Below are 25,768 nucleotides of genomic sequence, written 5' to 3'. Positions count from 1 at the left end.
AAGGAAGGAAGGAAGGAAGGAAGGAAGGAAGGAAGGAAGGAAGGAAGGAAGGAAGGAAGGAAGGGAAAGGAAAATGAATACCCACAATAACAAAAACAAACAAACAAACAAAAAAAACAACAACAACAAAGAAAAGCACTAATTGTCATAATGGGAAATTAAGAATCATACAACTAAATTTATAAATAATAATTTTAAAATATGACATAAAAAGAAAACAGTGAAAATAAATGTAGTAAATAATAAACCTTTCTAATTCTCCCTCTGGACAGAGGTCTGAATGCATGTTTTACTCTCGTTGGTGTGAAAAGAATATCTGTTTACATTCATGCTCATAAAGAATTAATTTCAATGCTGGTGTCACCTGAAAATTTGCACTTTTAATGTACTTGTTTCCAATTACATATGAAAAACAAACTAGCAAACAAACGAGCAAACAACAACAACAAAAATTGTATTTTGCATTATAGGAGCAACTGTATTCTAGCAAAAACAGAATGTTTTTCTGTTAGGATTAATAGACTACAGTAATATTCTGGCAAAAGCTAAATTTCAATGCTAACCTTTATTATATACGAGATTTTTAAAGGCCTTTACTATATTCAAATATAACATTCAACTAACATTATTCATGCTGCAGTGAATTGTTTCTTTGACCTAAATCAATGGCTGATATGCCCTTCTCTGTCTCAGAATATCATCTTTCAACATCTCAGAGTGTTCTACTGAAATATGCACCTCTTGGCTATGTAATTAGATACTATCAGACTGGCAAAGTATCTCCTATCCATTAAGGTAGTTGAGGAAGAAACCTAGAGTGCATTCTAAACCCTGCTCCAGAGATGTTTCAGTGAACAAATGTAGTATTCAAAGTCTAAAGAAAACACTGTGCAACAAAAAAAGATGTATGTATAAAAATTTGTATCTATGTATGTGCCTACTTATATATTCTGAACATATGCTTGCATATCTACAAGTTTTAAATTAAGCTGCTCAATTCATATTTGGTATTGCATAACTTATGGCTTGAATTAGAATCAGTATCCAACTGGCAAGAAGAATTACAATCTAACAAATTTTCTGATCATTATTTGAACATTTTGTTTTCTCTTTACACTCAGAAATAGAAGGGACTAAATCAGCTATGACTTCATTGTTGATGAAATTCTGAAAAGAAAAAAAATGTATCATTCTGAGCATATAATTCCTGCAGGATTGAAAAGCTCTTACTATTGGCTGTTGAAACTGTGTATACTGGAAATATGATTTTAAATTCTAAAAATCATCAAAATGTTTCTGCTTTTTATTATACTTCATTAGAACATCGTATTTCAAAATGCATAGTGTGTAATGAAAAGCACACATTTCAGCATGACGTGGTCTAGGTGAATGTGTATAATAGTCTTTGAATGAGGTGGCTGGAGACAGAAAGTCAGTGTTGCAGAGGAAACTATCCAACATCATGCTATGCTAATGGAGTGGTGAACTAGCCTCTTTAGTCTGCTCTTTTTTGATTGCCTATTTTGAATACAGGATTTAATGGCATTTTTCAGAAAGAATTGGTTCCCAGACCAGAAGGCCTCTCACAATGAACAAATCTCATGTTCCAAAGTAACATAACTTTCCTTGACAGGTAAGGTTTGTTTACAAATACAGAAAGAATTGCAAACTGCCACAGTGTGCACTACAAAATCACATTCTGTTCCTTTTCATTGTTTGTAGTTCAAACCCTCCAAAGGCTCTCACATTCCAAAGCACAGAGTGCACTTAATTTTAAATTCAAGCACTCTCTAAAGTACTTTATTACATTAAAGCTGTTAGTTCTGTTTGCATTGTCTCCAAGGACCTGGCTCTATATCAACAATTGGGAAAATTCAGAAGCTGAACTTCATTAAGTATAGAAATCCATGCATTTTTGTAGGTCACAATAAAGACTAGTTTTCTGCAGCAGTGCTACTCAAACACTCGAGGTCAAAGCTTATACTGATCTTTTTTTTTAATGCACCACTTTAATAGTGCACTTTTCTTATCTAATTTGATACTTTCAGGGACCATACATATAGGACTTGGAGTCTGTGAACCTTTTCCATTATAACAATAAAAAAGTTTATCTCCAGTTATCATCCATAACCATCAGCAAGATGGTCTGTCAATACAAATTTACAAAATTGTTGAGTGCAACACACCCCTAAACTAGATATATGTAACAGTCCCAGATTGAGACAGTAGTTTTGTTGTCTCCATGAAAGTGGTCAAATCACAGGTTTTCTCAGCTTTTAAGGTAGCAAAACTACTTTTCTGCCTTTTGCCTGCCTACTTCGTGAAACTCTTCATCCCACAAACAGCAGACCTAGGAACATAACTATTTCCATGAGCTATATTAAAAAAACCTGTTCTTCCACTTGATTGTGTATTCCAGCACAGGGCATGAATATTTATTTCTGTTTCAGTTTCATGGGATGAGATAACTGAGGATCTGGTCACCGAGAAGGGCAGTGATCCAAAAAGAACACGAACTCTGACTTCCTAGCTCTTGGACAGCTCTTATCTCTCTTACCTATAACTCCATCATATACTGAAGACTGTAAAATAGTACAGCTGGCATATTTAAAATTGTTCATCAGTTGCAAAGTAAAATAGATACAGAATTTCATTACACAGATGGAACAGCTGTTTCTTTATGTATGCATGTAATTAATTTTTACTTCTGAGGAGATTGTGTATTTTTTTTGTGGACATATGATAAAAAAAAACAAACTATAATTAATCTTCGGTGTCATTTTATAAAAAAAAAAAAAAAAAAAAGAAAGTTTTTTTTATTAACATTATTATCAGCATTCAAGTCACTTGACTGAGTACTAAGAAAAAAAAAAGGGGGGGGGGGGAAGAGGTAAATCTGTCTATCCTCTAACTCCAAGTAAATGAACGTTGTGACACTTTTTGTTCCTCAAGTGATAGAACATAACACTGTGGCTTGTTTGTATCACTGCAAGCTTTCCCAAATGCCCTTCAACCTGGACTGCTGTTCAGGAGATGTCAAAGAATTTTCATTTGGAATCAGAAAAAATTGCAGTACTACAGCAGTGGAATAGAGGACACAACACTGCCAATCCTTGCTCTTTGGAATTCTTCAGATATTCAGGGAATTTATGAAGGATTCATGAAGGGTTCGTGAAGTACAAAGACTGCAGTTGAGCTCACTACCCAATGTTCCTGTTATCGTTCATCCTGCACACACCCATGAAGCCATGCTGCAAGGTGCTCTCAGTGACCCCACTTCAGGTAACAGAACAGGTTATGCCCTTGGGTTCATGGGTTCTACCAGATGCTCTACCAGCACAGTGCTGGCTTGGGACAGAGTGCAGTCCCTAGATAGCAAAGCATAGTAATGCTAGAGAAGTCAGCCAGGTCAAAGTATGATAGAGTGTCCTGATCAGGAGGAAAACAGAATCAATATCCATCCATGCCTAATTGCATTTTGTTTATCAGACTTTCAGAAGCCTATCAGTATTCTCTTATTAGTGTATTTATTCTTTTCTGCAGAAGAAAGGACGAAATGAAACCTTTAAAATCATAAGCAAAAAAAAATAATTTCCATGGGTAACTCTAATCTAGCTTGCAATTTTCGTGGGGGGGGCGGAGTTTAGGGGGAGGGGGCAGAGAGAGGGAAAGGGAAAGGGAAGAAGAAGGCAGGGAGCAAACCAACACTGTGATGCAGTGCTGGTTTCTCTCTTTCTCTCTCTTACTCTCTACTTCTCTCTCTTTATAACTATCAACTCAACATCTCTGAGAAATCACTCCTGGGGAAGAAGAGAAGCATTTTGGGAAGACTTTTTTGGAAATCACAGAATCAGAATTGTAGGGGCTGGAAGGGACCTCCGACCTCCCTGCAAAGCAGGCACCTTACAGCAGGCTGCACTGGTAGGAGTCCAGGCTGGTTTTGAATATCTCCAGAGGAGAATCCACCTAGGCAGCCTGTTCCATCACCCTGACTGTGAAGAAGTTCCTTTACATATTGGTGCAGAACTCCCTATTCTCCAGTTTACTGTCCTTTCTCCTTGTCCTGTCCCCACAGACCACATGTTTCTTTGAATCCCACACTTAAGATATTTATAAGCATTAATAAGATCACCTCTCTCTCTTCTTTTCTCAAGGCTGAATAGACCCAGTTTGCTCAGCCTTTCCTCATAGGGAAGATGCTCCAGGCCCTTTATCATCTTTGTGGCCATTCACTGGGCTCTCTCCAGGAGATCTTTGTTTGTTTGTTTGTTTGTTTGTTTGTTTGTACCAGGCAGTCCAGAACTGGATATAGTACTCCAGGTGACACCTGACCAGGGCAGAGCAGGGGGGGGAGTATCACCTCTCTTGACCTGCTGGTCAGTCTCCTTTTCATGCACCCCAGGATCCCATCGGCCTTCTTGGCCACCTGTGCACACTGCTGGCTCATCAAACGTTAGATGGACTTACAAGAAAAGAGAAGTGTTGCATTATTGCCCACAAAGGCTGAAGAGAAAGAAGAAAGAGCAGCTGAAGATACCTTTGTCCTCAGCAGTTTGAGGGAAGCACTAGTTGTTTGCAAAAGAGTCTTTGGTAACAGTGTTTAACATTCTCATCTAACATCATGCAGTACTTGTTTCCGTTGTTGGAGGAAGAAGACTGAAGCCAGACAAATTGTACCTAGGTTGCCCAGTAACACATTGAACACATTGAAACTATTTTTAAGTATTTTGTCATATGGAAAGTTTTAAGTAGGTAACAGTTGAACTGTTTACTCTAGGTGAGTGTTTCTATCTTTACCTTCTTCCTATACCTTCCAGATTTCATCTTTATTTATCTTTCCAAAGATGCCCTTACAAAAGCACTGTGAAAATACAACGTTAGAATGCACAAGACAAATAGCAATAAAGCATTAGAGCCAGGCATGTTGTTGCACAAGTAATCTTTTAACAGTTGGCCTATAGAGACCTAGACTACCAATAACTTTGAAACTTCCACTAGTTACAAAAAAAATCTTCATGATTGCATCAATAGGGGGAAAACCTGACATAAATCATGATGGTGCAATTCTATTAACAGCAGTAGCAAGAAAACATAATTTCAGAAAATTTTCAATTAGCACATTCACTGTGCAAAAACAGCACATAATTACTTTTCAGGGGTAAAGATTCAGTTCTTTTCAGGGGTAAAGATTCAGTTCTTTGTCATTTTCAGCCTAAAACTCCATGCTCTGTTCTAAGGCAACTGTCAAGAAAAATCCAAACCAACTTTCAGCAAGTTGCAGAAACATACTCCTTTTTTTTTTTTTTTTTTTTTTTTTTGATTGATCAGGTAATTGAAACCTGACATACTATCTTCCATCCTTATTATAATCTTACGTGCAAAGTATGTCTCCAGAGCCAAGTGTTTCTTGAATTATGTAGCAGACAATTCAGGATTTGGGTGTTGACCCATTGCTTTAGATAAGAGCATATCAACCACTGAAAGTAACAGAAAAGGTGATTATTTTATATCAATCATAAACTGATCTGGAGCACATTTGGAGTTTTTAGATCAATCCACAGGGTTACTAATTTATAAAGTTAATGAAACTGTAATATTTCTTGAACATAATACATAAATGAAAATTATCTGTCACTAAGAATGTTTGGAATGTTGATTTCATAGAATTATATTCTTGCTCTTGGGTTATCATTTTCTTCAGCACACATCCATGAAGATTTACTTGAGTGAAGTTCCATGACAGTTTCTCGGTGTATTTATACTACCAGATGTAATGTTAGCTTGTCGGTTTAGAGAAATGGCCTCAACGCACATGGAAGGTACGCTTGATTTTTCTGATCTTTATCTTCATCTTCACTGAGAGCTTCTCAGTCTTCAATGGCAGGGTGAGAGCAATTTCACCTGTGTGTTCAATAACTTAATGTCATGAAATGAACTGATTTGGGAATAGGAGAATTAAGAAAGTTCAAAATTGCTCTGATACTGCTCATCAAACAGCCTGTTCATCTGTTTTAGTTCTTCTTTACTCTCCTCTTCCTTGATCGATTCATTCTGGAGTACCAAGATTTCCTATACAAGAGGAAGAGTGCTGGGATTATGTTATTTATATAGTATTTGCAAAATATTTTTTAAGATAATGAGCAATACTAATCTCTGAGAGCTTTACCTTGTAGAAAAATTAACTTTCAGTAGGGACATACTGTTTCTGAGAAAATATTTCTTACTTCTCACTGATGTTTTTCAGAATGTTTAACCTGAAGATGCTTGATGTCTACATTAACCTACACAGAACATATGATGCAAGCATCAGCATGGGTCCTAAAAATAAATTTTTTTTTTGCAGTGGGACATGTCATGTTCACCTATGTGCCTATTCTACGTTGAAAGATTTACTTCAGTATACTATGAAACCAGCATACAAACAGGGAAACATTTGTTTTCTGCAGATGCAATGGTGGTAAGAGAGCTATAAGCTAATTTTAGTAACATCTGATTACCTGCTATGTTTGATAAATGGCATTCAGCTGAACAGTCTGAGTGTCATTATAAACAACTTCTCTTTGGTGTAATCACTGGTGGATCAGGAAAACAAAATCTATACTTCTGCAAAACCATGTTGCAGTGTTACAGGAGATAGAAATACTCTGGTTTGCTTCTTGGGTCTTTCAATATAAGAGTATTACTAACAAATGCTTATTAAATTTGCATAGCATGTCATAAGAAGAAAGCTGTGTCAGTCAGACACAAAGGAGAAGAAATTCAGAAAAATTCAAAGGTGGAAAATGGAAAAAAAATTGCAAAACTTTGAATTCCCTTGACATCTGGATCAAAGCCCTAGTGAAAAATTATGCTAGAGACTGTTCTTCAGGCTGCAATTAAATTAGGAAGAGAATTAATTGTAAAGGTGTCTGAAATGTGGATATGTTTAAGTTGTAATCCAAAGAATCAAAAGGTTTTTTTTATGTTGGACACCAACAGGTGCTGCTGCAGCACAATGTGAGAATGACTTATTTCCTCCCATTCATATCTCATTGCCAGACTTTCTCTAACCTCTAACAGAAAACTTGTGTTTTTCCTATTCCTTTCTCTTAACTTCAAAGAATTGATCAGCCTGCATCCAAAGCTCCCCTTCTTCTCCAACAAGCGTAATTGCTCTTTCCCCCTCTTCCAGGTCAAAGCCATCACTGAGAAGTTTATCATCCCATTTTCTTCAGGCCTGCAGAAGAGATTTGCTTTTTCTTCAAGACTGCCTGCACACAGAAGCCTTCCTTTTCCTGCTCCTCACTTTCTGGTTTATTCTCTAGAGATAGTACATCACTGCTACACTTGACATTTCTGGCAGCTATTGAGGCAGTGATTTAAATGAAGTCCTTATTTTTGCATAAGATTTGCATAAGGTCAAAATTACAAAACTATGCTGCAGGCTGAAAGAATAACTGACTGCTAGAGATTTCCCTGATGCCAGCTCAGGAGCAGGTAGTGGCTCCTCGTTACCCTTCAGATGGAGCAAATGTTGAATTAGCCAAAGTGTAACAGGAGCCTAGTAGGGAACTCACAACAGAATAAATAGAAGAAATACATATCTGTCTTAAGACTTGTGTGGGCAACAAATTGGGCAGGCTCAGTTTCTTCAGATATCCCAACAAGAATCTCTCCTCTCCCTCTGTAAAACAAGTCCTGTTAATTGTAGCAGAATCCATCTGTGAATGATCTGTTTGCCTTTCTGGTGCAAACCAATGCCATAAGCAAAAAAATGGGCTAGAATAAGACAGAGTCAAAACCCTCAAAGTTTTTTATCAGTCACAGTTTATTCCTGAAATGGGATGAATTCAGAGCATTTCTTCCTCTTCTGGTAGGACTGTTAGGAATTCTCTGAACCCATGCAAATGCGTGTACCTAACCATCTTAGCTCTGTCAACATAGGGGATTTAAAACTATTGTAGAGTACCTTCAAAGCCATTCCTGAAAACCTTCCAAAGCCTAGCAATCAAACATTCCTCTCCTTTCTATCTGATATATTCTTAGACATTGCATAGCTAGCACCTGAGATTTTTTGCGAACTATTTAATTTGTCTGTGACAGTTCACCAGCCCTGATGCTCATCACCACCTTCCTTCCTTCAACTTTCCCCTTTGACCTATCCTTACAGACAAGTCTTGTACATGTCAACAGTGAGCAACACTGCTGATAACATTCTTTCTAAAACAGATTAACAGCTACAAATCTGCCTCAAATTTGGGGGCTGAAACAATTGATAGCAGACACCTGGTTTGACAGCTGAGGACCAATTGAGCATGCAAAGCAATTATCTTAACTTATAAATAGTGAGCAACCCAAGGCTCCCCTTTGGGCTAGTGGTGGTCCTGTTTGTGCAGGAGGGTTGAAACCAGGTGATCGTTGTGGTCCTTTTCAACTCCAGGCTATTCTATAAAGTTCTCTTGCATGGTAGCTGGCTGTATAATAGGATTTTCCCTTAGCAGGGATGCTTCTTGTGATTATGCCTGCATGAAGATCTTTTACACCTTGATATCAAGATGCCTTTCTAATTCAGATCCTTGGTAAGTGACTGATTGCTTGCTCTAGACTTTGTTAGCTTCCCTATGATCACCTCTTAGATTAGTAGTTTTAGGCTTTCTTAGCCTTGCTAAGGTCCCATCTTGTTTGATTTTTGTGCATGTAATTCCTTAAATGTAAACTGTTGACAAAGTCTGGGTCTAGAAGTGAATTCAGCTGTACTCGGGCTCAATGATTACAAAACAATGTAATGTTATTTTGCTGTATGAACTATGTGACTGTTTATGGGTCTGAACATTCACTGTATTTAAAGTCACATTAACTCCAGTAGCGTGTCTGATCTATGCAGAGCTTTCAAGTGATCTTTCTGAGAATTTATGTATTACAATAATAATAAAGCAAAAGAAAAGATCTGATTTTCTGCATTGATCACTTGCAGCAGTTTACCTGCTGCTTTAAAGACAGAATGTGTCTGTGGCAGTTTATGCAGTGTACTTTGTACATGAGAAAAGTGTAGATACATTTAAGTATCTGGAAAAATGGAAAGCCAAATAAAATAGGTAAACAAAGATGATAGGTTTGTAGCATATAATTCTTCCAAGTTTTCTGTGTCTACTAACACAACAGAGAACAGACAAACTAGAAGATCTTTGCTACTTCTCCAAATTACCTTGGAAATATAACTAACTAATTTAAGGGGGGGGGGGCCGGCCGGCAAATCTACTACATGTTACTGGAAGAAATATTGCCATCAGTAAATTAAAAATGTATGACTGGAGCTGCACAGCATCTGCCTACATAAAGCTGCTTCTGTAGGTAGTGAGGGAGGCCCGAGGACTGAAACAATGAACCACAGATGGATCATGTAAATTGTTCAGACTTGTACATTTAATACTGACGTTATTTTCAAATCCTGGTAATCTAAGAGTGAGGCTTTGTTCATGACGATATCTCTACTGTTTAATTTCCTACTGCTTAACAGTTCAGTTACTGCTTGGTTGTGTGTAGCTATATGGAGAAGAACTGTTATTAAACATTTGTTCAGCATTTATTTTACCTCTCTCTTTATTGCTGGTAACACTGAGAAACAGGATAAAATGAGAAAGGATATTCAATAGAACAGAATGGATTTTCTCAATCAAGCTTCAATTTCATATATGTTTTTTTTCTGGGTCTTTCAGTTTTCTAGTTCAAGCCTAAAAAAGAAGGTGGGCTTCAAATAAAAGAGCGTGTAGGTCAACTTGAAAGAGCTCTGACTAGTATTCAGTATCTGGCCAATTACCCCAAAACAGAACTTTATCTATACTTACTTGCTTATGTTTGAATACATGTATGAAGTACCTAATAAATTACTAACTGCTTTTCTTGCATGCTAAATTACTGTCAGTTCACATACTAGGTTTTATTTTGGGCTTCCTTTCTATTAATACGAGTAGGATTTTTTGAATACTTTTTCTTTTCTGGATTAGAAACATTGTATCCTAGTACTTGGACTCTGGTACTAGTCCAATTGACTCCTAATTGACAAGTAAGTTCTAAGATTGACTTGTATACAATTTATTATAATGTCACGCTGAATTACTACAGAACAGCACAATACGTTTGTCTTAAACAGCGTGCGCAGTTTCAGGGACCAAATCCTATCTTTTTCAGTCATAAGACAGCTCTTGCTCATCCTTATTTACCACACTGTTCAAGATATCTTGAGTCTTGAGTTGCCTATCCAGGTAGGATTATTGGAAAGCTTGTGTCCTACTTGAGAATATCTTTTAAGGATGGTTTTAGACAGTAGTGAAGTAAATCAGGGCCTGCTGAGGGCTGCCAGATAAAGATAAAGCTGTTTGATACCTCAAATCATGTGAAAAAGTCAGCAAACAGCACGGCTCTGAATGAGAGCTGTTTGAGCATGCTGCTCCCATCTGCCTATAATCACTGCTGCTTCCCTCAGTGGAACACTTCATACTGCAGGATTGTGTTGATCAGCAGCAAGTGGCTGTTATGAAAACTAGTGTCTGCTCTGGACCATTTCTTTTTAAATTGGCTGCAACTTTGGGAAACTATTTTTGTTTGCAGGCACATGAATTTTAAAGGAAAAGGTTGCTACGCTGTCCTTCTTGGTCAGATTGATTTCTGTTTTAAGAAATAATTATTCTTTATACTTTCTCCTGTCTTTCGTTAATCCTTCAGTCTTTTCTAAAATATTTCTTGAGTAATCTTATATGTTGAAGAGGCATGTAAATAATAATAATATATATTGATCTCTGATAATTATTTTACACTTAAACAGAGTTGCAGTGAGTTCGCACATTGATCCCCTCTGCAATTTCCAAACATCAGCTACAGTTAATCAAGTTAAAAGGTATTGCTGGCCTATGCAGGTGAACTCCAGTCTATTGAGCTTCTTACAGATGGAATTCATCAAGCTGCTCGCTGGAGAACAAACTGGTTGGTGGCTGGGATCCCATTCGTGATGTGACATACCTCTGTTGTCTTTGCCACAATATGCTTCATAAGATGAATAGAGTTTCTTCACTATACCACAAAAAAGAAAAAGAAAAAAAAAACCAACATACAAAACAAAAGAGTAGGCCATGACCTGTATCTTATTTGTACCAGTGCTGCAACTGGTAAATTGCCTAGTGATAAAGATAATGCATGAGTACAAACTGTCATGAAAGAAAGCTCCTGTCATTTGGGTTTAATCAGCTGGAAATCTACGTTGTGAGTTAATTATGCCTGCGGTCAGTCTGTCTTACAAAAAAGAACTATTTTGTCTCTCTCAGACATCAGCAAAAGAACAGAATAGCATAAATGGATTAAGGTACCACTTCTAACCCTCAATTAGCAGCAGGAAAAAACTCAATCATAATCCATTCTTTTTAATTTACCTTTCTGTTCAGTAAAGCATTGAACTTGGTGCTTGAAGGTCTTTTCCAGCCTAAATATAAATCAGAGGAAAGATTTTCAAATGAAGTCTAATTTTTATTTGGAATATGCCCTGGAGTTTTTGAATCTGGCAGATATCAAGCTTTCTGTCAGAGTTTATTGTTTTATTCTTATGAATGGCAACTAGAAGGAGATGCACTGAGATTCTGAAACTCATAAGAAATATTGAGCAAAACTGGGAGACCATCAGTCTCCTTGTATGCTTCCTTTTCTTTTCCAGACATCTGGCACTTAAGTGGAACATGGTGTGATTTTTATTTTTTTTTCTTTCCCATGGCTCTATAAAACTTCTACCTGAAAATTCTACTCATCTTGGCTGAGATAAAACAAGCTAACCTTTAACAAGTTGATGTTATCTTTTTTCTGCATGGTTAAGAAAAATGCAATTTTTTTAGATGCATGCAGAGCACTGTACCACCACTGTGTTTTGAGTGAAACAAAGAGCAAAGTTGAGCTGTCCTCTGCCTAAGAAAAGCCTTGACAGAGCACTGACTCTGCCTTACCCTAAAGCAACGGAGACATATCATTCAATATGTGGAAGTGGTGAAAAGGAAACCCTTCATGTTATAGCACTTAATTCTGTATTAGCATTGAGTGATGAGGGATCTAAATTAGTTAACAAAATTGGAACTTTCAGCTATCTCCTTGTTACTTAAGATCTAGAGCTTTGATGCTTCAAATTCTGAGTAATTAATTGCTAGTTAAACACCCAAGATCTTACTTAATATTGAAGATACATCTGCATTGCACATGTGTGGTGCTTTATTCCTTTTCTAATCTGATGGATTCCTAAAAGAAATGTAGAGCTGGAGACCTTCATGCAGACAAAGGAGCAGCTCCTAGACAGCATACATAAACTAGCTCTGCCCTGGAATAACCTGTACTGTCATTGCCAGCTTAGATATACAAAAAGGGACATCATGACTCATCCACCACTACTGCGTTGAGCAAAAAAGAATCATCTCAGTAGTGCACAATTATAGACATTGTTGCTAGAAAAACCGAAGCTGTAGGATTTTTTGGCATTTTTAACCAGATAGATAAAATTTCTGAAAATCAGAATGTGACAGGTTGTATGCTTCCTACCAATTCCTCCACCTGTTAGACAAAATGTCTACTGATATAGTTATAATGTATATGTATCACTTCAGCAGTTGGAATAACTCTTTTTTTTTTTAGCAGGGACAGTATGAGCAGCTTAATGCTCTGGTCTGAATCAGAACTTGGGCAATATGTATTTTTTTTTAAATGTAAGTTGTTATTATTACTCATCTCCTACAGTAATATTCCTTCAATAATAAATGTATTGTGGATGAAGAATATTAATGTAAATGCAGTTGCTGTGATAGTTTACCTTTGGAGCAATGCTTCCATTTTCCCTTTGCATAGCTATTAATCAATCTCCTGCATCAAATCTGTATTGTTAGGGTAGTTTGGTTAGGTCATGGTTGGACTTGATCTTCAAGATCTTTTCCAACTGGAGCGATCTATGATTCTATATCAGTAACAACACTTATTCTAACATCACTGTCTGTTATTACTTCAAAAGGCAAACTGCTAGAGCTACTGTGGATGAAATCATCTGGTGGAAGACACTACATGGTTATACTGTTTCTAGTCAGTGGCAACAAAAAAAAAGACATTGTCACCTGTGTGCAGCTGCAAATATTGAGCTGCAAGAGTACTGCAGTCCACAGTCTCTCTCATGAATATTTATGAGAACATTATGCACCAAGGAAGTTGTTAAAAGCCTGACCATCCAGCAGATACAAATCCATCACCACCACTGCAAAATCTCGCAGGCATTTGAACAATCTATTTTCTGAACAAACAGTTTAGGAGGTGTCTTTTTTTTTTTTTTAATCATCGTGAATGTCTAAGTTTATGACTTGGAGAGGCTGTTGGTTATATTTTTGGACTACTGTAGGATTTAGCAATTGGATTTTTGCCAGTGTGTGTTTGGAGATATTAAGGGCACTGGTCCACACCTGGAAAGGGATGTTCTCCAGAAACAGACTTTAAGACCTGCTATATGTGGAAGGAACTCTACTGCTAATGGTTAAAACTTCTTGTTGTCACTGTCAGTCTGTGTCTTGTGATATTTTGCACTTGAACAAAATGTTTCACAGCTGTCTGTATGGCCAGGAGGGAGAGTCTTTGTCATTTGGGATGTGAGCAGCCAGACAGGAAAAGAACATTTTATTTTAAAGGCTGTAACTGCAGGTGTAGAAACAGACTGCTTTCTTCACCACAGAAGTTGCTCAAGGAAATAGGTATTTACTAAGTAATACTGCATGACTCTTGTCTATTCTTAACGTCTTTAAAGCTTGTACCAGTCTTCAACCCTTAAAAAGATATTTCTTTGCCAGAATTGATTTGCCACTGCAAGAGAAAACATTGCACTTAGCTTTACCTTTGTAGGAATATTGGCCAGTCAGTTTTCCTGTTTTAATTTGTGATGAGGGGAGAGTGAGCAAGTTTGCATGCAGCGTTACTGTGGGGGTTACAGAAGACATACTGTTTTGACATTACTGATGGATGCTGTCTCTAGATATCCTTACAAAGAAAAATTGTACTAGAATTGTTGAAATTATTTTCCGAAATCTGTACTAGCAATGCAGATGGCTTTTGTGTCATCTTTCTTGTCATGTGTGAAATGAGTCTCTACCTCACTGACTCCAGCTGCTCATCTGTGACCATTTCTGTTGCTTTATATCATGGAAGGCATGAAGACACGCCGTGACAGGCTCTCCAGAATACAAGTGTGCAGAGGTCTGCCACTTTGGCTGAAAAGCTGTATTTTTTTTCTCCTATCTGTTTTCCAAGTTACCAGCCTGAGGATGCTGCCCTAATTACTGTTTACATTATTAGGTTTAGGAGATTTTCAGTAAGATTTTACTTTTGTGCTTTTTACAATCTAGTTTGGATGTTTCTTCATGCATGAAAGTAATATTCTTCTCTCTGACAAATTACATTCTAAAGCACGTTTTATTGCACTTAAGCTAAAAATTTATGGGTTGTCAAACTTAGCAGTCACATATTAAAACTCCAGGCAGAAAAAGCAGCATCTCTTTAACCATTTAGTTTTTCCAAACCTCTAATAGTGTACTTTGTGCTGGTGAAGTGTATAATGAACTGTCAGCAGTACCAGACTAATGTCAGAGCAGGCTGTTGACATACTAGAAGTGTCCAGCAAACATTGTGTTTAAATAATGCATGACTTCATTTCTTCTCCCTTAAGGAAGAAGGTGGTCATTAATGACACCTACATGACAACTGAATCAGCAGCAGGTGACTCCTGAAATGTCTTTTAGGGCAACTGTTAAAATGCTGTTTTTCTGTGTCACTGTAACAGAGCATTTATATGGCACACATCTCTTTGTCTAACTAGATTTTGCAAATATCACTTTTGCAAACCTTAATGAAGAACTGAAGCAATTCTAGGTTCACCGAACTACAGGGAATTGTAGTATAATTTGCTAATAAGTGCAATGCTTTTTGTGGCATAAAATGGAATCTTTAGTATGTGATTGCAGAACCACACCACCAAAGTAAATAAAATTCCTCACTCTTTAAAACTAATATTTCTGGGGAAAAAAAAGATTAGTTCTGTCCTCTTTATCATATTTTTGCAGTTGCACAGCTGTGTGATTGTATAAACTAGTGACAAATTGGGCCAATGTAGCAAAATATTTCCTTCCTTGATTGCAAATATAACTAAAATATACCTCACCTGAGATACTCAGGTGCAGTGGAGGCCCTTAAGTATCTGATTGTGAGGTAATTAATTTGCCCTCAACCATCAGCAATGAATGTACAAAACTGATACTGGTAATTAAGCATAATAGGATGGTTCACGTAACTAAAATCAAGAGGATAGGAAGTATATATGGCATTTTCACCTTAAGTGTCTCAGCTTATGACTCTTCAGTTCAGAGAATTTCCCAAGGCCAGCATGCTTAGGAATTGTGCACAGTACAGTCAGGAGGCATCACATTCCATTTGGCATTCATGTTCACTGCCAGAGAGCAAGCACACTGGTTTGTTCTCTTCAAAAAGAAGGCATACGGAGAAGTAGCAGAACATTTCTATTTGCAGTCTTTTGAATCATGTCTACATACTTCGATCTCATCTCTGCCTCTGGTCCCTAACAAGCAAGCTACAGGCTCTTCTAATATGTTTCCATGTTAAACAAATGTCATCACAGTATAATGCTTAAGTGGGAAGAATAAAGAAACGGGAATTAAGCATGATGCTGAACTATAGTATTTGGGATGGCAAGCTGAGAGTCAGCATGCCTGTCCCCGACTCCTGTCCTAGTAACTTACTCATGCTGTCTGTCTTGTGACAGCCTTGCTTGGAGCTGCCTCCCACCACTGCCTCCTGCAGACATATTCTGTAACAAAGCAGCATCTGCTTATGTGCATTTTTGTGTAGGATCAGATTCACTGCACATGCTCAGAGGACACCTACTGCATGGAGACCTGCAGGTGAGCCAGGCAAGGGAAAGCCTGTTTTGTGGTTCACACAGGGTGTGTAGGAGGGAGCTGTCAGGTCCTGTCAATGATGAGATGCAGAGGCATGGCCAAGGCAGATCATTAGTCAAATTTTCATTTAATAAAAGACTTTCACTGCCTTTCAGAGAAGGTGGTTTGGAAAATCAATTTTGGATGAGGTCTTTCTTCATAAGCCTATTTTTTTTTTTATTTTGGAGTTTTTTAATCTATACCTGAAGTTATAATTTGCTCTAGTATTACATATACATATCCCATTGATACATTTTTCACTGCAGCATAAGCTTAACTTCTTTGCTCTTTCCTTTGTTAAGTAAAAGGCCAGGGGATGAGGCTTATTAATAAATCTCTCTGGGAAAGTAGCCACGTGTCGTATGCTTCACACAGCAGTACCTCTAGCTTTTTGCAGTGGGCTGCACAATCTGCTGGGGCCGTGGGCCCTCAGACTGGGATCAGCTTGAGGTAACTCTGTTTAGTATCCATCCATTGTTAGAAGCTGCTTTCTCACCAGCAAAAAGAAGTTGCAGAGTGCAGAATGATCTTCTCACTGCTGTCTGCATCCTGTTCCTGGAAGAACCTGGTTATGCTTGAGACCCAAACATCAAGGCTGTTCACAGACAGTGCTGGGGAGTGTCATTCAATCTGTCTCAGGGAAGGATCACAATGCTTCAGAGCAAGGGTAATTTTGAGGTCTCACAGTGTGCTGGCAGGTCGGATTGACATCTGGGATTAGCTAATCAGACTGTTAGCATAAAAGCCTAGCAATTTTTTATTTTTTCAGTTACTGAGTCTGTCTTGAAGGGGTGACAAATACAACCACAGATTTTTTGCTTAGCTTCCTAATACTGAGTATACTGGAAAATCAAGACTCCTCTTACCTACATTTTTTTTCTAAAAACAGTCAGCTTAATCTTTTTGGACTCACAGACTATACATCACTTCCAGAGGTTTATGTAGTTTATAGTCTGATTACTCATCATTTTAAATCTTAAGTCAAATATGCATTTTTCAAGTCCAATAATGGCAAATACTAAAATGTCATTAACAGCCTAGTAAGTTTTATCTGAGTATAGTGTTTTATTACTGATTTAAAGGAGAACATGACAAAAATAAATACTAGTATTCTAAGTACTGGCAAATTCCCGGCTCCAGTTAGAAATGCTCAGGCCTGAACATCTAGTAATGGCCTGAAGTTGCACCGGGGAAGGTTCAAGTTGGATTTTAGGAAAGATTTCTTCTCAGAAGGAGTAGTAATGCACTGAAACATGCTGCCAGGGAAGTAGTGGAGTCATTATCTCTGGAGGTGTTTGAGAAACATGAAGATGTGGCACTGAGGGACATGGTTAGTGGGCATGGTGGAGATGTGTTGATAGTTGGACTAGATGATCTTAGTGGACTTTATTGTTCTGCTATTCTGACATTTTTTAGATAGTGGCTGTGCAGAAACCAGCTCTTGTAATCACTTTTTTTTAAAACGTGACTTTCTCAACTGTAGCAATTTTGCAACATCTGCCTTCTTTGGAAGGTTGTTGCATTTGCTGCTGTCTTTCATTTTATTTTGTCTGTGATTTGGTGTTAGGCAGCCCTTCTAGTTTTGTAAGTTATGCATGTCCTGCAGTGTATTCATTGTTCCAGGTCACTAACAAGTAAAGAGAGAAGACTACAAGTCTAACCAGTTCAGAAGCTCTCATTCTCATTACAAACTTCCACCTGATTCTTAACTCTTTCCAATTTCTTTCTCCAAGTATTAGTAAGTTTTATCTCACTGAATATTGACTTGCACTTTGAAACCTTAAATATTAGCTCTGCCTGAGATACTGCACTGGAAAATATCTAATGCAAACTTAACCAAAGTTCCAGTGCAACTTAACCAAACACATTATGTCTCTCTTCTCCCACATCCCTTCTGATGCAGTATTCACAAAGGCATTAATCAGGTTTGTTAACTAGGCCTGCCCTTTCATAATAGACATCAGCAGCCCAGCCTGAGCATGAGATCTGTAGCTAATTTAGCAGAAAGAAATCTTTCAGAGTATGCTGGAAGGCCAGTGAAGTGTATAAGCATGAGATTAGAGAAAGAGACCCATGCTGAAATGTGAAAATGAGGGGGACCTGTGTGAAGACTTTGGCTGAGTTCCATCACTACACACACTGGGTGGGAAAACAGCTCTGGCATGAAATGATCATTGCCTACTTAGTAGTGCCAGGGAACTCAAGGATTTTTGCTTGCCATTTATTTCAAGGAAACAAGAATAATTTGTTCTACTTTTCTACAGGATAACACAGGATTCATCCATCATGCACTATATTTTAAGTTCTCAGAAGTAAGTTAAATATAAAAAAAAAAAAGTAATATGTTGATGTATGACAATTATTTTAGATATGCAGAGAAGAGGAGCTACTAGCAGGTCAGACCCCCAGCTCCAGAGCTGCTGGAGCTGTCAGTTTTAATGTTTCAGCAGGAGATAATTTCACTTATTTTGAGAGTGTGTGTGTGTGACCAGCGAGGCCAAGAGCTCTTGTTCCTTTCCATTATTCAGTTTTTTGAACTGTGTGTATTTCTTGTGGGTAAAATGTTTCCAACTGTTCAATCACGGCAGCCTGTGAGAATGAGCTGCCCCTCAGGTCCCACATGAGGTGTATGTAGATGGCACATGAGCATGACTGTGGGATTGTATGGGCTGGACTTGGTGTTGGGATGGGCTGAGCTGTGGATAAGATAGGATGTACACTGGGGAGCTGCAGTGACCTTGCCCATTTGAAAGATGCCTGCCACAGGAATGTTCTCCTTGTAGCATCTGCCCCTACATTGAAAAAGCTGGAGAGATTGCCGCAAAAACTGTGCTTCCCAGAAGGTGATTTGGGCTGTTTTTTTCTCACCTTTCTGCTCTTAGTATGGCCTGCCTTGGAACTGAGTTGACAACCCACATGCATGCTGTTCTGCCTTGTACCATGGAGACATCTCACTGACAAGGACACAAGACAGTTGTTGGACAGGCCAATATGTTGGACCTTGTTTGTCATCTTATGGTACAGCAGAAATCAGGTCCCTGGTTGTGCTGGTGATGGAAGTGCTCAGCACGTGGTTGCAGAAATACATAGCTGAGGATGCACATCTACTTGGCAGTAGACATTCTTACTGAGAACAGAGTTGTATCAAAAAATAATAACAAAATTTCTTCCTATAAATATTTCCTGTATTACGTATTTCATACTATTCACATTCCCAAGAACTCCAGAAGATACGTAGCTTTTTGTATAAGACTGTTGTGGGGAAGTGATGTCTGAACTAATTCTGTAGAAAGAGCGTGGTTAGCAATTGTGGGAAAAAATATTGTAAAATACAACTATTCCATGGAATATTAAAAATACACAAGTGCTTTTATCACAGATATGCTATAATTTTTTCTGAATATCAGACATCTAAGGTCTTGACTGAATGACTTAACAAAGCTCAGTTAACAAATTCCTTTTTATCCCTAGATTGTCTGAATTAAGTGCTTCTCCACTACCACATGAATACTTGGGGATTTTGGATAATAGGATAGAGGAGGGACTTCCAGATGTAATTTGAAGGATCATAATAATGATGCTGCAGAAAAGCTCCAAAAAAACCCACTACTTGATGGTCACGAAACACATGTTCGGTATTTGCCTTCTTCCATGTACATTTTAATTAATAAATCATCCATTAAATACTAAGTGCTTGTATTCAAGAAATTATCAGTACTTGGGGTTCTGGCCTGTCAAGATGAGTATACCATGAGATTCCAAGTATCTGCTTTGACTCTGAGACATGTATAATGAGATGATCTACTGCTGAATCAACAGAGGGGCAAAGATAAATTTTTCACGTGGTCAAGAAATTCCATATACATCTTACCTACTTTTACATGTTAAGTGCTGCTTGCCCAAGAGAAGTGGAGTGTAACAGATGGCCTCACAATCAAGAAAAAATGTATGAAAGTGCCCAGATTAAGAGGTTTTTGTTTGTTTGTTTATATCTTCTAACATAGATGTTTCTATCTTACTGAATCTTTGGATGGAGAACTCCTGTTGTTCTTTATGTGGTATTACTGGAAAATCAATTGTCTGGAACATACTTGCAGAAAATGAAAAGTTATCCTACAACATCATCCTAAAAGTTGTACTCATTTGAAATTAGATGGAGTATGATCTTATTTCACATCAAAATCAGGTCATTTTTAACCAGCGCCAAAGACAAACTTTGTTTTGCTCTTCCCTGTGCTTACCACGTAGCACAGAAAATTAGTTCACAATATAACTTAAAAGAAATGCAAACAATCATTTTCAGTACACTTTAAAATTTATCTGTAGGGAAACAGGAACTTGTTTGTGACAAAGCCTTAAATCTTGATGCTCTCTGCATCATTGAATATATCTCTTTGATCCAGCAGGCGCTTGAGGTAAGATTACACAGTTCTAGGAATCAGGCATCTAGATCTGCCCAAGCAAGAAGCTGTACTTCTCATACATTGTCTTCATTTGCTTTACAATAGTAATCTGTATTATTATTGCTTTTGCAGTGCTTCTAGCAGAGATTTCTTAAATCTATTTAACTGCTGTATGAAGAACTATTGTTAATTTTCATCTAGGTTAATTTTCCCAGTTTCTTATATCGTAAAATACTACAAATTAAAAATCCTTATCATTTTTTAAGTTGTTTATTATTTTACCATTTCTTATTATGGACAGCTATGGTTGACTTTACTATGTATCATTTTCTGAAGCTATCAGATAGCTATGACTACTTTTAAGCCTTCCTTTCTTCTGGCAAAATATCTCATAGAAATAGTGCTGATTTCCTAGGAATAAAACTTTATTGCTATCCAAGTATATTAACTTCAGTCCCTGAACCTCTGAGTCTAGAACTGGAGATAGAAACAGCAAGACAAGAGAGATGCTAATTGAGGTGTAAATGCCTATGGATGATTCTATTTGTTTGTTTTGTTGATTCAAATTTCTTAGCTTGGTGTTAGTGATGCAGTAGAAGGAAGAATTTATGTGGTAATGAGGCTGGTAGTGAGGTGAGATAGTATACTCTGTAGCAAAACAACATGGAATGGGATTTAGAATCAGGGCTGGAAAACAGACATGCACCAGTTAAGACTTCTTAACTCAGACTTAATTAGAGAAGTCCTCACTGAGTTTGTTAAAATTCTGTAAGAGTAGGGAAAGTCTCCAATGAATATGTATAAGGAAAGCAAGCTATGTGACTGCTCTGTGATAAACACGGGCATTACAGCTATTCCATCCTTGAAACAGCCATCTCTCGAAGAAACATCATTATGGACAAAAATACTAAGTACAGCACTGGGGGTAAGTTCATATACAGTAGCAAGACAGTGTCAGTCAGCAGCCATTCCTAAAGTATTATGAAATGACAATTTCAAAGTAACAAAGAACTTTTAGAATGTTTCATTTTAACACTAAAGAGCAATAATTACTATTATCAAACTCTTTGTGTTTTAAAACTGCATACTTTTTTTAAGAATGATGCACTGAAGTAAACTACAGGCAATTCAAATCAAGCAGTGTAATCCTGGGTTATAACAAACTTTAGAGTTTGTTTCCATACCTGTTGTTCTCCTGACTGAATATTAAAGATTTAATAACCTGAATATTATATCTACATAGTTTATATATGTGAAGTTACATTTTTAGAACTTCATGTCAAATTTTTTTTATGAGATCTGTCTTTCTCTAGCTATGGGGTCAATGTGGCATATACCGTTTCAAATACAGATATTCTTCAGTGGAAAACAGACATAAATGAAAGAGACCTCCAACTAAGATTTCATTCCTCTGAAATTTTCATGTGGGAAAACTATCATTGCTGCCATCCTGCATCTAATTTGATCTACTTTGCAGATTAAACACAATGGAATTTACAAGTATACATATTTATATTGCAAACTCATTACAATTAATATAGCAGGAGTGGAAACACAACGCGTCTCCATACAGATCAACTGTGTAGATCTCTTGTTAATTCTTCCATTTCTTATCTGATTCTGACATGGGAAACACAGCATACCCAGTACTAGTTATCAAATTTTAGGTCAATTTTGAAAGAAAAACTTCACAGAGCAATGAGCCTTTGCATGCAAGAGCAGCCAGTGGACTGAAAGGGAGATGAGGCAGAACTGAATTCAGAGTCTGAAAAATCATCAATGAGAGAGCTCTGGACAAAGGAAAATAATAATGTGAGGAGCTGAAAAAGACAGATACTGGGCTTGCAGCCAGCTGAACTGCATCACTTACCTGAAATATTTTTGACAAGTTGTCAAAGAGGGCTTGTCCAGCACTGACTTTGTGCTTGACACCTCTGACTGTGCCATTTTTGCTGAGAATGTTGACTCGCTTTGTACCAAAACCCTTCTCTTTCGTGGCTCGGACTAAAATGAGTAAGTCATCCTGCTCATTTTCGTCACACTCAGAGCCACCATGCCCATTCTGCTGGCCCTCCACCTCACTCAGCCGGCTGGTCTGGTCAGTCTCTGAGCTGCTGGTGTATTCAGAGTCCAGTGAGTCAGTGGCTTCCCCATCAGCATAGACCTCCTTCAGCACCCGGCCACTGTGTGAGGATGCCACACGGAACCGCACTTTCCTTGACAGCCTCTCATTTTCTGCCTTCACCTCACCCTTAAACATGGTCTCTTCCACTGATATAAGCAGTTTGCATTGTTCCAGGGTGGTGTCCATCGGGTCTGCCAGTTTGTCACGCTTAACAACAATACCAGCGCTGTTTTCTTCTGATGAGGATTCTCATATTAAGTCAGAGAGGATTCCCAAGAACCTACGCTGCTATTCAGCACTTAATAATGAATGTGTTTGTGCTATGGTTACCTTTAAACTAAAACCTGTAAAATGATACCATCAATTAAATATTAAAGAGCCATTGTGTAGTTTTTAGCACTAAGGAAGAAAGGGAGAAATTGTATTATTTGAATAAAAAGTCAGAACTGTACATGACAAACCCAGACAAAGACATTCCAGGAATTTGTGTAAATGCAATTTTTGTTTGCTGAAGAAGGCAAAAAGGAAGAGTTTTCCACAAGATCTGTAGATGCATGGCTGTTCATGCACATTACACCTGAAGTGAAAATTGTCATCCTCAACACTGAAGAGGAGTTGGTGATGGGAACACCTTTCATTGCTACGCTTGATTCACCTACCAGCCATACCTCAGTCACCAAAATTTTCTTTTTGTGTAAGCTTACAGCAATTAGGAAGAGAGCCATGACTCAGTGTTCTGTGATGCTGGCCTTCTCACAGACTAACAGAGCAGAAGAAAATTAGTCACAATTTGCTACAGAATACTGCAGTGATATTAAATGGAACTAAGCCACTGCTATTATCACACAGTTACCATGGCTCTATGTTCTTGTTTTTCTCAAAGGGCTTCACCAAGGGAACGTGAACAAACGAATAGGAGAAAACTAATTAATTGGGGCAACAAGCGGCAAACAAAGAAATGAAGGACCACAGTAAGGTGAGCAAATTCTGTCACCACAAGAAGTCATAAGCAGAGCTTGGAGCAATATTGAGCACCCTACTACAGGTGTATATATATATAGTATAAGTGCTATAGAAACTTCAAGTTTCTGGATGTCTATTCAATATAATGTAGTAAAACATATGAACAAAGCATGGAGATCCATAAATGTAGTAAAACATATGAACACAAAGCATGGAGATCCATACTTACAGTGCTTTACTTTCATTTTCTCCATCTGAAGTAAAATGCATATAATCACCTAGAGCAGCATCAAAAACAACATTCCTTTCCCAGTTTCCTGGCAAATGTTCCCTATGCACTCTCTAAGCTTCATTTTCTCTCTAGCCTCGTGAATAATGAATGGCATCCTGAAGCCTGAGCCCCTCAGACAGGTATAGGCAAGAAATGAGTCCCTAGATGCTCAGCTATTCCAGAATGATAATACATGAGCAGCTGCAGAGCTTCAGGCATCTGAGGAGGCTTTCTGGACAAGATTTTGGAAATGTGAGCTCCAATCATTCAGCAATTAGATGGCAGTTATTGCAGCTTTCTTTTGAACAAGAGATATTAAATGCTGCACTTCTGCCCAAAATCACGTTTCTTCAGAAGAAAATATGAAATTACTTATTTTTCACCTGTAAAACAGGAACACAATTTATTAGTGGCACTTTCTAGCATTAGTAGTTGTCATATTTCTTTCAAAAAGGAAATGTCACTATATTAACAGCTGTACCTATTTCGCTGTATTATCAGCTGTGCTATCAACTACATTAGTTTGCTACATTATCAACTAATACTACTAACACAGAAAAAAATAAGTAAAAATAATAAGTTATTGGAGTTAAAACTAACTTTTATTCATCTTTCAGAGAATAAAAATGGTCAGTACTAATATTGCATGCAGATACCTTTTGAAATTCATTTTAGGGGGTGGATTGATACTCATTGTAATATAGCTGCTTGCCCTCAGGAGATTTGATAGCAAATATTGTTCGTTATTACTAAAAGCTGACTTTGAATTATTAGTATTTTGTAGCAGAATGGTTGTTTCAAAATATCTTTTATGTAATTACCCAAATAGGGCCAGAAGGTACCTAAATAAGACATTGAGCCTGTTGCCTACGCCAAAACAGGCTGTATCATGGTATTATATGATTACCAGTGTAATCTCCTCTTACAAATCTGCTGAAATTATCTTCTTCTTACTATTCTTTTTTTTTTTTAATTAAATAAAATACAAGTGCTTTGCAATGAATTGCCACAAGTAAGGAAATCTGAGCTTCTACAACAGAAACATTTCGCAAAACATATTTATAATATTTTTAATCTCCTCTAAATGATGCTGTATATTTTTTAACACTGAAACCACTTTATTCTAGTTCCAGACAAAGTGGAAGATTTGATGATATCTAAGTGATTTAAAAAGTTAATGTAGCATTGAAGAAATATAGAACTAATTTGTACAACATTTTAAAAATACTTCAAATATTATTAATAACTTGTTCTCTGCTAGTAGGAAATTGGCTTGTCACTTAGTTTCATGGCAATCCAATTATTCACTGGAAAACATGTTTGTGTCTGGTTATGAGAACAAAAATCAACTGTATGCAGGATTTTCTCTACAAGAAAGCAGGAAAGCACAGTGGAGAATGCCCCTTGAAAGAGGTATGTACACACAAGGTTTCATCTTGACATTCCAAGCTGTGTATCTTCTCTGAGTAAATGTGACTTTTCAGGGCAAGTACACATAGCCAGCAGGAAACAGGTTACAGACTCTAAAGTGATTATATTCGTGACATAAGACATCTGAGAGTTCAAAGAACTGAAATGCACATTTGTACCATCTGTGGAACAAGATATCAACAAATAAAAAGGATAGAATTTGACTAAGCATCTGTCCCTCCTGTATAATTAAATTTGTTCACTCCTGTAATGAATGCTGACACTAACCCTGCTTATCCACTGATGATGCATTCTGACAATTTATATATTTGTGCTTTCCTAGCTTCTCTCAACAAAGTTACCTTCATTCAGTTATTTCTTTAATAAAAAAAAAAAAATTAATATAGTCACAAGATTTGACACTAATGATATATTTCCTTCTCGTAACAATGAATCTTCTTGAAACATTTGGCTATTGTTTGTTTTTTTTCTTCTTGGTTTGATTTTAATATTTGGGCATTGGGATGGGATGGTCAGTATATGTAAACACAAAACATGTGGAGAAAATTAGAGATTTCTCCTGAACAGAGAATCACTGTGTAGTGGAAAT

At 37.4% G+C, this 25,768-nt stretch overlaps 1 protein-coding gene across 1 annotated transcript in view; it reads right to left on the bottom strand.

The window, feature by feature from the left end:
• Positions 1-22,649, bottom strand: part of GRXCR1 (glutaredoxin and cysteine rich domain containing 1) — a 33,899-nt gene extending 11,250 nt beyond the window's left edge. Inside the window, exons 1-2 of the mRNA XM_042812719.1 lie at positions 22,260-22,649; positions 13,486-13,488 (exon numbers count right to left, since the gene is read on the bottom strand). Of these exons, the coding sequence (XP_042668653.1) occupies positions 13,486-13,488; positions 22,260-22,649 (393 nt within the window). The remainder of the gene's footprint in view (positions 1-13,485; positions 13,489-22,259) is intronic.
• Between the last annotated feature and the right edge of the window lie 3,119 nt (positions 22,650-25,768).

This window comes from Centrocercus urophasianus, unplaced genomic scaffold, assembly GCF_019232065.1.
Source record: "Centrocercus urophasianus isolate 14NV4802_14NV808 unplaced genomic scaffold, USGS_Curo_1.0 seq_13, whole genome shotgun sequence".
Classification (NCBI taxonomy): Eukaryota; Metazoa; Chordata; class Aves; order Galliformes; family Phasianidae; genus Centrocercus; species Centrocercus urophasianus.
This window is presented reverse-complemented; position numbering and strand designations above follow the sequence as displayed.